Source organism: Phyllobates terribilis, unplaced genomic scaffold (genome assembly GCF_046119375.1).
Source record: "Phyllobates terribilis strain yellow unplaced genomic scaffold, ASM4611937v1 Scaffold_1__5_contigs__length_1240528914, whole genome shotgun sequence".
NCBI lineage: Eukaryota > Metazoa > Chordata > Amphibia > Anura > Dendrobatidae > Phyllobates > Phyllobates terribilis.
The window spans coordinates 264,003,650-264,016,906 of record NW_027362761.1 but is presented as its reverse complement, the minus strand read 5'-3'; the positions used below and the strand labels follow the sequence as shown (position 1 = coordinate 264,016,906).

Sequence of the window (13,257 nt, the reverse complement as noted above, 5' to 3'; positions counted from 1 at the left end):
TGGGTATATGAGGGAGGCGAATGATGGAATTACTGTTATAAACAACACTTTGTGAAAAAGAATAATATAATAACTGTTCAGACAAGTGGGGATAACGAGACAGATCCACCGGCAAGCTGCTTATGTCTGTGTACTTTTAAGTCTACCATTCCCTGTACAGTGCACAGTGTCTGCCATGTACACTGAACTGCGATATAATAGCTACTGTATAAACTAGTAGATACGTCATTCTTAAAAGGAGGCATATTAAATTAAAATGGGACATATGAACTGAAAGAGAATACATTACCTGTTTTTGCACCTAATCTGAGCTCAGCAGCATAATGTAAAGACAGAGACCCTGATTCCAGTGATGTATCACTTACTGGGCTACTTAATGTAGGTTTTTTTTTTAAGAAAATCACAGTTTTATGAGCAAGAGATGATCACTAGAGGACGAGTAAACCAGCTGCCATGGAGTCCTGCATATTTATGAGCTCTGTATAACCCTGCCCCCACCCCTGATTGTCATCTTTCTACCTATGCACAGTGCACACAGAAAGCTGGCAATTAGGTGTAGGCAGGTTTATACAGAGCTCAGCATTCAGTGAACTGCTTGATCTGCAGCAGATATAGCAGAGATTTTATTTAAAATACAGCAAGCTGCCCAGTAAGTGATATATTGCAGCAGTTAGGGTCTCTACCCCTATATCATGCTCAGAGTAGCAAAAACTTGCAGACAGATTCCCTTTAAAATGGAATCTGTGTAGATGTGTGGTGAGCAAATAAATGTTTCTCACATGTTAGCAGCTTTTTGTGGAGCCAAGTAATTTGCCAACTAGAAACTAACTTGGTCTCCCACTCATCAATGAAAGAACAGACAAGCAAAGTTTTTGTGTTACCTTGTTATTGACCACAGATGCCGCTGTTATAGCCTGCACTACCTTAGATGTCTCACTACTTCTTGCTCGATTTGCACCCTAATCCAGCAACCGATAGCTCCATTAGAGCATATTTGTCATGGCTCTGTTTGGTGATTTGATCTGCTGACCTGTTGCTGTATGGTCGGTTCTCCTGTCTGCTGAGCTATTGCCTTTTATTCCCTGTCCAAATCCTGATGGTTCTAATTATCTTTGTTCCCCCTTCTTGGTTTGCTCCTCTCCCAGTGTTTTTCATTTTCCAATTTTGGTATCCCCTATCACATTCTGGGTTGGTTTTATATGTTCACCCATCACTGCACTTCCTTGCTGGCTATACCTCTAGGTGGACTTGGGTCTAGGAGTTCCAGTCCTTCAGCTAAAGGATTTACCTTGCAAGCTAAACACCTGTTGAATTCCTGCAGTAAGTCTGTTTGTTTTTCCTTCCCAGTTCCTTTTCCTTTCACCTCTTTAGGTTTCTGGGAAGTTATACTTGTTTCGTTTACTTTTGGCCCTCCTTAGCCTTTCCTCTCTACTCTATATGAACATGTTTTACTTTTCTCATCCTGGGTTTTCATATCTTCTTGCACACTTTCCTCTCCTCTTGTTTGCAGTGTGTTGTGGCCTCCCCTCTGGTTTCTCATTCGGTACGAGAAACCTCCCAATGGCCTTTTAGGAAGTCAGGTCCGAGGTGGTGTTTTTGAGTTGTGCGGCTAGGATCTTTCTAGTCTGTACAGGGACCAGTTGGGTGTGGGTGCGGCGTCTCCCTGTAGTAGGTCTTCCTTTTTTCTGTTACCCATGCGTTTGTGTGTGTTACGTTCATAACAGTATGCCAACCACAGGTACATCATACGCCACCTCCTTGACTTTGGATTGTGAGCACATCCTGGCAGATGATAGCTGTGATATTCATTGATCATCTGACTCAAACAGCTACAATTGGTGTAGAGCTCCGCCTGCAGCTGTTAACCTGTTAAATGCCACTGTGAGGCTATGTGCCCACGTAGCAGATTTGATGCAGAGCGTTTTTGCCTCTCTCTGGCAGAAAAAAACGCATGCAGATTTACATGCGTTTTTTCTGCCAGAGAGAAGTTTTTTCAGCATTTTTACATGCGTTTTTACATGCGTTTTCCAAGCGATTTTGAGCATCACTTGGAAAAGTGCTTGACAAGTTGGTCACACAATATAAATCCATGCAACCGGCATGGATTTATATTGTGTGACCAACTTAGATGCTTTAAATGCAGCATCTATAGTAAAAAAAAAAAAAAAAAAAAAAAAAATTAAAAAGTTAAAAATTAAAAAAAAAACTGTATTCACTCCGGCAGCCCCCGGTCTGCTCTGGGTGGCGTCCTCTCTCCTTGGCGTCCCGCGGTGTACTGGCAGGACCTGCGGTGACGTCATTTAGTCAGCTGATAGTCACGCGACCATCAGCTGACTAAATGACGTCACTGCAGGTCCTGCCAGTACACCGCGGGATGCCAAAGAGAGAGGATGCCGCCGGGAGCTGACCGGGGGCCGCCGGAGAGGTGAATATAAAAAAAACCTGTATTTTTAACTTTTTTATTTCTTTTTTTCACCGCGTGGTAGCCCGGATGAAGAGGAGTTGTAGTCTCCTCTTCATCCTGGGTACCACACGCACCGTGATTACGCTGCAAATTCGCTGCCTTTGAATTTAATTGAAACACAGCAAATCCACATATACCTATGGGTTTGCTGCGTTTCAATGTTCATAGAATCATAGAATGGTAGAGTTGGAGGGGACCTCCTGGGTCATCTGGTCCAATCCCCTGCTCAAAGCAGGATTCACTAAATCATCTCAGACAGATGTCTGTCCAGCCTCTGTTTGAAGACGTCCATTGAAGGGGAACTCGCCACCTCTCGTGGCAGCCTGTTCCACTCATTGATCACCCTGTCAAAAAGTTTTTTCTAATATCTAATCTGTGTCTCCTCCCATTCAGTTTCATCCCATTGCTTCTAGTCTTTCCTTGTGCAAATGAGAATAAAGATGTTCCTTCTTCAATGTGACAGCCCTTGAGATATTTGTAGACAGCTATTAAGTCTCCTCTCAGTCTTCTTTTTTGCAAGCTAAACATTCCCAAATCCTGTAACCTTTCCTCATAGGACATGGTTTGCAGACCGGTCACCATTCTGGTCGCTCTTCTCTGAACTTGCTCCAGTTTGTCGATGTCTTTTTTAAAATGTGGTGCCCAAAACTGGACGCAGTATTCCAGATGAGGTCTGACCAAAGAGGAGTAAAGTCCGATAATGACTTCACGTGATCTAGACTGTATGCTTCTGTTAATACATCCCAGAATTGTATTTGCCTTTTTTGCTGCTGCATCACACTGTTGACTCATGTTCAGTCTATGATCTATTAGTATACCTAAGTCTTTTTCACATGTACTGTTGCTTAGCTCTATTCCTCCCATTTTGTATATGTTTTTTCCATTTTTATTGCCCAGATGTAGTACTTTGCATTTTTCCCTGTTAAAAACCATTCTGTTAGTTACTGCCCACTGCTCCAGTTTATTTAGGTCTTTTTGAGTCTTTTTGAGTCCTCTCTCTCTCTTCTCTAGTGTTAGCTATCCCTCCTAGCTTTGTGTCATCAGCAAATTTAATCAGTTTACCCTCAATTCCTTCATCTAAATCATTGATAAAGATGTTGAACAATACAGGTCCCAGGACAGAGCCCTGTGGTACCCCACTTGAGACATTCATCCAACTGGATGTTAAGCCATTTACGACCACTCTTTGAGTCCGATCACTAAGCCAGTTATGAATCCACCTAACAGTTGCCTTGTCCATACCATACTTGGTCATTTTTCAATAAGGATGGTGTGAGATACTTTGTCAAATGCTTTGCTAAAGTCAAGATATACTATATCTACAGCATTTCCCTGATCCACCCAGTCAGTGATTCTGTCATAGAAGGAAATTAAGTTAGTCTGACATGACTTGTTAGTTACAAACCCATGCTGACTCTGGTTAATCACTTCATTCTTATCCAGGTACTTACATACATGTTGTTTAATAATTTGTTCAAAGATCTTTCCTGGTATAGAATTCAGACTCACTGGCCTATAGTTCCCTGGGTCCACCTTCTTCCCCTTTTTGAAGATAGGAACAACATTTGCTCTTCTCCAGTCTTCTGGGACTTCTCCTGTTCTCCAAGAATTTTGAAAGATTATGGAGAGTGGTTCTAAAATTTCTTCTACGATCTCCTTCAGTACTCTGGGGTGTAATTCATCTGGACCTGGAGACTTGAACTCATTTATGTTAGTTAAATATTCCCTCACAATCTCTCTGTTTACAGATAACTTGGATTCTTCTATTCCTTTAATAGGACAGTGAAGATCAGTTGATGTTACATTTTCTTTCCAAGAGAAAACAGATGCAAAATAGGAATTAAAAAGTTTGGCCTTCTCAACATCTTTTCTTACCATTTCACCATTTTCATCCTGTAAAAATCCTATAGCATCTTTGACTTTTCTTTTACTTTTGACATACCCCCAAAATCCTTTTTTATTGCTTTTGACATCTCTTGCAAGCCTTAATTCATTGTCAGCTTTAGCTAACCTGATACGTGCCCTGCAGGATCTGCAGACTGCATTATAGTCTTCTTTAGATATGCCTCCCTCTTTCCATTTGATAAACATTTCTTTCTTTCTTTTTAGCATGTGTTTAAGTTCTGTGTTCATCCATCCTGGTTTCCTTAAAGGCTTCCCATTCTTCCTACTTTTCGGGATTGTTAACGATTGCGCTTTGAGAATCTCATTTTTAAAAATCTCCCATCCTTCCTGGACATTTTTGTCCATAACCCTAGAACGCATACCTGGGGCCTCGCAGGCACGCCCTGTTAATTGTTTTCTATTTTCTGCAAGATTTCTTTAGTTAGAATTTTGAAACTCTAGGTATTCCTCAGGTATATAGTTGTTTGTCATTTCCAGTTGGTCATTTATTTATTATTTGCACATGGGCCTAAAAGGCCCCAGGTATGTGAAAGTGTAGATTTTTATGGTCATGCGTTCTAGGGTGAAGGACATCCAGCCATTGGATCCCTCCTATTCTCTTTCTGAGTCGCTTAAAATCAGCCTTTCTGAAATCTAACCTTGAAGTTTGAGTCTTCACATGTCTTCCTCCTCTAGTTATCCAAAATTCTATAACAGCATGATCGCTGCCTCCTAGGGTTCCAGCCACTTTTACCTCCTCAACCATGTCCTCCCTGTTTATAAGGATTAGATCCAAAGTAGCAGATCCCCTTGTTTTCTCCCCTTCCTTTTGGAAGATAAAGTTGTCAGCAAGAGAGGATAAGAATTTGCTTGACCTGTTAGTTTTACTTGAGAGAGATTCCCAACAAATGTCTGGATAGTTGAAATCTCCCATGACCACTACGTCATATTTTTTTGATAACTTGGTCATTTGATACATAAAGAGTTCATCCATATCTTCAGCTTGCCCAGGTGGCCTGTAGTAAATGCCTACAATGGTGTCCTTTCCGTTGTTCTCTCCTTGTATTCTTACCCAGTTTCCACAGAACTCCCAGTCTCTGAAGCTTCAATCTCTGTGCAGATATACTCTTTTCTAACATACAATGCGACACCTCCTCCTCGTTTATCAAGTCTATTTCTTGCAAATAAGTTGTATCCTTTTAGCCTTTTATTTCAATCATGTGTATCGTCCCACCAAGTTTCAGTGATTCCAATGACCTCATATTCCTTTTCCTGCATTAGTAGTTCCAATTCTCCTTGTTTGTTGCCCATGCTTTGTGCATTTGTATAAAAACATTTTAGTTTGTGATTGGTTTCTCTTCCTCCCATATTTTTATTATTTACATTTTTTTGCCTTTGTTCTTCCTTTCCTCTTCCAGTAGCAGAGATCTCAATAGTATTTGTCAGCTGTATATCTTTTTCTGGCCTTTTGCTTCCCTTCCCACATTGTTCTAGTTTAAAGCTCTCCTGATGAGTGTAGCAAGGCAATGTTACTCAATGGCCGCGAATTTGCAGCGTAATCACGGTAGAAATGGTCATGCTGAGTTTTGCAACGCATTGCGAATTCGCCGCGCTAATTAGCGCATCATGTACACAGCACATCCGAATTCACATTGCTTTGCATGGCAGACGGTTTTACATGCGTTTTCGCGGCCGTAAAAATGCTACAAAAATGCTACGTGGGCACATGGCCTCAGTCTTTGCCATCGGCATTTACAGCTCGCCGGCATAATCACAGGGTGCCAATGGGTTGCCATGATGGCTGAGAATCTGCTGAAGACCCCTGTGCCTGTCATGACGGTACACCTGTGAAAGCCATCCCATAGCTAGGAGATATATTGTTATATACAGCAATACTGTGGCATTGTTGTATATAGCACAAGCTACCAGATGATTGCAGTTTCAAGTCCCCTCAGGTGACAAACAAATACAATAAAAAAGTGTTTAAAAAAATATATAAAAGTTCAAATTACCATTCTTTTCCCCCATTAAAAATTATGAAAAAAAATACACATTTATTATTACTGCGTTCATAAAAGTCTGATCTATCAAAATAGAAAATAAATTAATCCAATAGGTAAATGGCGTAACAAGAAAAAAAAATCAAAGCGGCATAATATTTCGGCCACCACAACAACACAAAAAAAGTAATAAGAGGGGCTCAAAACATTGAAACTACCCCAAAATTATATCAATAAAAACATTGGCTCTGGGCACAAAAAAAATTTCCCTATCCTGAAAATTTAAAACATTATAGCTCTCGGAAAATGGCGACACATGCAATTTTTTTTTTTTTTTTTTTTAACCAGTTTCTGAATTTTTTTCCACAACTTAAATAAAATAAAACCTATGCATGTTTGGTATCACCATAATCGTACTGACCTGGAGAATTATATTACCAGGTAATTTTTATCGTAAAATGAATGCTGTAAATAAAAATATAAAAAAAAATTGGGGAATTGTTCTTTTTTCGCAATTTTGCCATACTTTCAAATTTCAAAACATGTGGGGATTGCCCATGTTTGTCAGGCAATCCCCGCATGTTTTGTGGCTATCTAACAGCCGTGGAACATGCGGCCGGAGGACTCGAACATGTCACTCGAGCAGCCACTTTACTTGGTGCATATCCGAGCACCCTAGGCAAACTCGAGTAGTGAGCACTTGCGCTCATCACTAGAATTTATTTTTTTGTATTTTTTTATGTGTTTTTATACTTGCTATAGGTACTAATATACCAGTGAAGTGTATTATGGTTTCATTACTCTTCCTTTCCTTATACAGAGATCTAGCACCACGAGACATCTCCGGAACTTCTGATCCATTTGTACGAATCTTCTGTAACAATCAAACTTTAGAGACCTCAGTAAGTATGCTGTTACTTTATTTATGTACATGTGGATTCTACACATCTATATCTCATGGCTCATTGTGATGAGCCAGTAATTGGGATATTAGCGACTATCGGCCCATTTTAGTGAGCCTGCAATAATCTGATGAACGAGCAAAATGCTTGTTCCCTGAGTAAAATGATTTTTAATCTGGATTAAAGTGTAACCGTCTTTTTAATTTTTATTCATAAATCAATAGTACAGATGAAAATAAGTAACTTTGTAATATATATGATCTTAAAATCTGCTTCTTTCTCTGCCAAAATTGATCAGTCATTATCAAAATTCCAAATTCTGAGGTAAAGTCTGTATTCATTGAAGATAGACTTTCCCATTACTTAGATAGGAGATGGCAGTTGTTACAGATGAGATTCTATCTAGATAGGAGGGAGGAGGAGGGTGGAGCTCTGCCTCTAACTCCTCCCTCCTTCCGTCTACATAGAATTGTATCCGTAGCAGCTGCCATCTCCTATCTCAAGAAAAAAGGAAATTGGAGTAGCCATAAACCACCAATACATTTGAAAATTCATCATTTATTGAAAAAATGTAAAATAATCACCATCAGTAAATACATATGTGAAATAAGGAGGAAAAATGGTGGAGAGCAACAAGTAAAGCCAACGTTTCAAACTACACTTAGATCTACGATACACCTACACATTCTACACACCTCCCCTTGAGAAAGCTACACACAAAACGCGCGTCGGGGTAGTGCTGGCGGGCCCAATACTGATCCTACCTCTTCATGGGTAAGCAACCAACATTATCTATAACCTACTCCTTCTGTCTCACCTTATGCCTATGGCTATTCTGCCTTCTACTTTATATGTTATGCTGAGACTGATTGTGTAGGTGTATCGCACATCTAAGTGCAGTTTGAAATGTTGGATCTACTTGTTGCTCTCCACCATTTTTTCCTGCTTATTTGATATATGTATTTACTGATGGTGATTATTTTAAAATTTTTCAATAAATTATGATTTTTCAAATGTATTGGTGGTTTATGGCTACTCCAATTTCCTTTTTCTTGTCTTGCTCATTATGTTTGGAGTACTCCACCGCTTGATTTTGTGGTATTAATTTACTGTGTGGTAGGACATTAAACTGTAGTCCTTTACCTGAATAATGATTCTGTACTATGTGAATGTTCCCTTATTCATCTCCTATCTCAGTAATGGGAAAGTCTGTCTTCACTAAATACAGATTTTACCTCAGAATTCAGAATTTTGATAATGTCTGATCAATTTTGGCAGAGAAAGAAGCAGATTTCTCTTATAAGAAATATTAGAAAGTCGCTTATTTTCTTGCGTACTCTTGATTTATGAAATAAAAATTAAAATGATGGTTACACTTTAAACATCTTCACTATCTTGTGTAAATGGACGATGTGCTGCCAATAATATCATGTTCTATGGAAGATCGATGATCTTAACAGTAGTGATGAGCGAGTATGTTCGGTTAACTCTTTCGGCGAGTATGCTCGGGCGAGTACCTAGCATACTCGGTGTAGAGGGTGGTGTAGATCTCTCAGATCAGGTCCTCAAACTATACAGTGCCATGCGAAAATGCTTAAGAAACAAGCATTCCTCACATGTATTAAAGCTGTCAAACAGTCGCAAATCATTCACACGGGAGTGATGCAAACATATCACCGAGTATGCTGAAGATACAGTTATATGAAAAAGTTTGGGCACCCCTATTAATCTTAAGCTTATTGTTTTATAAAAATTGGTGTTTTTGCAACAGCTACTTCAGTTTGATATATGTAATAACTGTTGGACACAGTAATGTTTCTGCCTTGAAATGAGGTTTATTGTACTAACAGAAAATGTGCAATCTGCATTCAAACTAAATTTGACAGGTGCATAAGTATGGGCACCTCACCAGAAAAGTGACATTAATATTTAGTAGATCCTCCTTTTGCAAAAATAACAGCCTCTAGTCGCTTCCTGTAGCTTTTAATGATTTCCTGGATCCTGGATGAAGGTATTTTTGACCATTCCTCTTTACAAAACAATTCCAGTTCAGTTAAGTTTGATGGTCGCCGAGCATGGACAGCCCTCTTCAAATGATCCCACAGATGTTCAATGATATTCAGGTCTGGGGACTGGGATGGCCATTCCAGAACATTGTAATTGTTCCTCTGCATGAATGCCTCAGTAGATTTGGAGCGGTGTTTTGGATCATTGTCTTGCTGAAAGATCCATCCCCTGCGTAACTTCAACTTTATCACTGATTCTTGAACATTATTGTCAAGAATCTGCTTATACTGACTGGAATCCATGCGTCCCTCAACTTTAACAAGATTCCCGGTGCCGGCATTGGCCACACAGCCCCAAAGCATGATGGAACCTCCACCAAATTTTACTGTGGGTAGCAAGTGTTTTTCTTGGAATGCTGTGTTTTTTTGCCGCCATGCATAACGCCTTTTTGTATGACCAAACAACTCAATCTTGGTTTCATCAGTCCACAGGACCCTCTTCCAAAAAGAAATTGGCTTCTCCAAATGTGCTTTTGCATACCTCAGCCTACTCTGTTTGTGGCGTGCTTGCAGAAACGGCTTCTTTCGCATCACTCTCCCATACAGCTTCTCCTTGTGCAAAGTGCGTTGTATAGTTGACCGATGCACAGTGACACCATCTGCAGCAAGTTGATGCTGCAGCTCTCTGGAGGTGGTCTGAGGATTGTCCTTGACTGATCTCACCATTCTTCTTCTCTGCCTTTCTGATGTTTTACTTGGCCTGCCACTTCTGGCATTAACAAGAACTGTCCCTGTGTTCTTCCATTTCCTTACTATGTTCCTCACAGTGGAAACTGACAGGTTAAATCTCTGAGACAGCTTTTTGTATCCTTCCCCTGAACAACTATGTTGAATAATCTTTGTTTTCAGATCATTTGACAGTTGTTTTGAGGAGCCCATGATGCCACTCTTCAGAGGAGATTCAAACAGGAGAACAACTTGCAAGTGGCCACTTTAAGTAGCTTTTCTCATGATTGCATACACCTGGCTATGAAGTTCAAAGCTCAATGAGGTTACAAAACCAAAAAAAGTGCTTTAGTAAGTCAGTAAAAAGTAGGTAGGAGTATTTAAAACAAGAAAATGATAAGGGTGCCCATACTTATGCACCTGTCAAATTTTGTTTGAATGCAGATTGCATATTTTCTGTTAGTACAATAAACCTCATTTCAAGGCAGAAACATTAGTGTCCAACAGTTATTACATATATGAAACTGAAATAGCTGTTGCAAAAACACCAATTTTTATAAAACATTAAGCTTAAGATTAATAGGGGTGCCCAAACTTTTTCATATAACTGTACTCGGTACTCGCCGCCGAAAGGGTTAACCGAACATACTCACTCATCATGAATTAATAGTCGTTCTATGTGCATAGAATGTTCATCGGCTTGTCTAAATAGCCCAGTAAAAATGCGCCGATCTGCTTGAATATAGCTGATCTACTGTCATTTAATGGCCCTTAAAAGAGGCTTTACCTCCTCCAGGACTTTTGCACTGTAAAGCATACAGTCTCTGAATCTCCCTGCTTTGTCTCTAGGCTTTTTGGTTTGTTTTGTAAATTAAATTTTGTGTTATTACATATCAAACTGAGTGGCAACGTTTGCTAAACACTGGAAGGTTAAAAGGGAACATTATTGACCTCAAGGATTCCTAACTGTTGACTCTTTAACTGTATGAATGCTATCTAAACCAGTTTTGTCATTTCTAATCTTATTAGGTTATATAATAGTTTACAATGACATTGAGTCATTAAAGAGCAGCCCTTCATGACATCCGCCGTACATGTACGGTCGCCCTAGTTTGCGCGGTGACCGACTTAAGATGGCTGCTGTCTCTGACAGCCGACCATCTCTGCACGTCGTCCTGGGGGGCTGTACCTCTTCTCCTCCCCCCATGTTGGCGGTCGCTGTGATTGGCCCATGAATTCTGACCAGCCAATCACAGCAATTTGACAATAAAGTAAAAAAAAAAAATCTGACAAAGTAAAAAAAAAATAATCAATGTGACACGCTGTGATTGGTGCTATTTGAGACAGCACCAGTCACAGCAGTCAAAGTGGATGGGGTGATCGCAACGTCCCCTCTTGTAATTAACCCTTTTGATGCTGAACAATGGTTACTGACCATTCGGCCCCAAAAGGGTTGGTTTAAAATAACGCTCGCCTCACTGCACACCATCTTTTTCTCAGATCTCGCGCGCTGAGCTGTTGTGTAGATCCTCTGTGTACCTGAGAGAGAGAAAAATCATTGGTGGTCAGTGCGATCCTTGTGCGTCTCCTTGTCTCCTGTGATCCTGTGCTGTGTGCTCTCTGTGTGACCAATCTGCAGTTCCCAAATCCCTGATCCAGCTCCCCCCCACATTTCAAATCAGAGAGGTCTCTCTAAGCCGCTTATTGGGCAACTGATAAGAAAGGGCAACAGCAGAGCCCAATGCAGCGACAACATGCCGGTGGTCAAATATAAGGACAAGAGTGATGTCCTTAACTTAACCACCATACACCGTGACAACAGCTCCCTTGTCACTGTCCGTGGTACCGCAACATAAGTCCTGAAGCCAGATTGTATCATGGATTATAATAAGTTTATGGGGGGTGTAGATCTCTCAGATCAGGTCCTCAAACCATACAGTGCCATGAGAAAAGCGAAAGTATGGTACAAAAAATTGGCCGTGCACATTGTACAGCTCTAAGGGGTAACGTTTCTCCTTGTGGAGAATGACATGCCAGGCCTGGCATGTCAGAGTGAAGAGACTTATACGCCATGCATGCTTCTCTGGGAAATTAAATATGCAAATTGCCTCTTCAGAGAGAAAAAGGTCTAAAACTCTAGTGCCACCTATTGGAAGTAGCAATTCCAAAAGTCAATATCAACCCTATAACGAGCCTTGTTATACGACTTATGATAAAAGCCAAACCAGAATCATGGTTGCAACTGGTGGACAAGGAAAGAAAGAGGAAATGTCCATCACTATAAGTGGTACGTCCGGTCTATAAGTCGACGCAGATGCAATTACAGTTCTGCTGTGCGGCACTAAATTAAGTATATCTGGTGAGATGGGGTGCAGGCGCACTCACAATCAGATGCGAAAAAGGGCAAAGCAGATGCGATGCCAATACAGCACACGCAGCTATGATATGAGAGCCACCAAAAGGAATGTGGGCCTAAAAATACATTGTGTCCAATCAGAATGCACAGAGCGTACCCTCTCGTACCGATGTAGTCGGTGCACCGAAGCATCAATCTGTACCGATAGATGCATGTGCAGACCAAATTGTCTAAGGAGTGTACCAGGTAACCAGGGCTATGGAGTTGGTAAGCCAAACCTCCGACTCCTCAATTTCCATGACTCCGACTCCACGACTCCGACTCTGACTCCCTCATGCATGGCTCATGTTTAAGTGCTAATTAAGTATAGACCCTTAGATCAGGAATAGGCCAGACATTTATAGGACATTTCATAACTTTCCCAAATTCTTATGAAAAAATATTCCCCGCAAACTGCATTGAACTACTGTACCCAATTTATTATATAATTTAGGAGTCGGAGTCTGTCCATTTTATACCGACTCCACCTCCACGACTCCGACTCCACCAAAATGGGCTCCGACTCCACAGCCCTGCAGGTAACTCAATGAAGCGGCGCATATAGCAAGCATGCAGAATCTGTTGGTACATAGAAACGACACAGCTGCATAATGAATAATTATAGTTTCGACGAAACAACACCTATAAAATAAGTATGTAGTATCTATTGGTGCACAGAATCGGCGCAACTATATAATAAAAATGATGGTACATTACAGATTATCCAAGAATACAAAAAGTCAAAACATGGCATACAGCTTTAAATAAGTATAGTAATTATACCAATATGAAGCATCGATGTGAGTAGCCCCAAAGTAGCAATGGAGATGAGGAGACACTCTTAAACAGAGATCTGAAATGCAGTAAAAAAAATAAATAT

At 40.4% G+C, this 13,257-nt stretch overlaps 1 protein-coding gene across 2 annotated transcripts in view; it reads left to right on the top strand.

Moving 5' to 3' along the window:
* The window catches only part of RASAL1 (RAS protein activator like 1), a 134,906-nt gene that overhangs the window by 73,877 nt on the left and 47,772 nt on the right, over window positions 1–13,257 (top strand). For both annotated transcript variants that reach the window (XM_073671948.1, XM_073671938.1), the window contains exon 6: window positions 7,169–7,250. In XM_073671948.1, coding sequence (XP_073528049.1) covers window positions 7,169–7,250 — 82 coding nt within the window. The remainder of the gene's footprint in view (window positions 1–7,168; window positions 7,251–13,257) is intronic.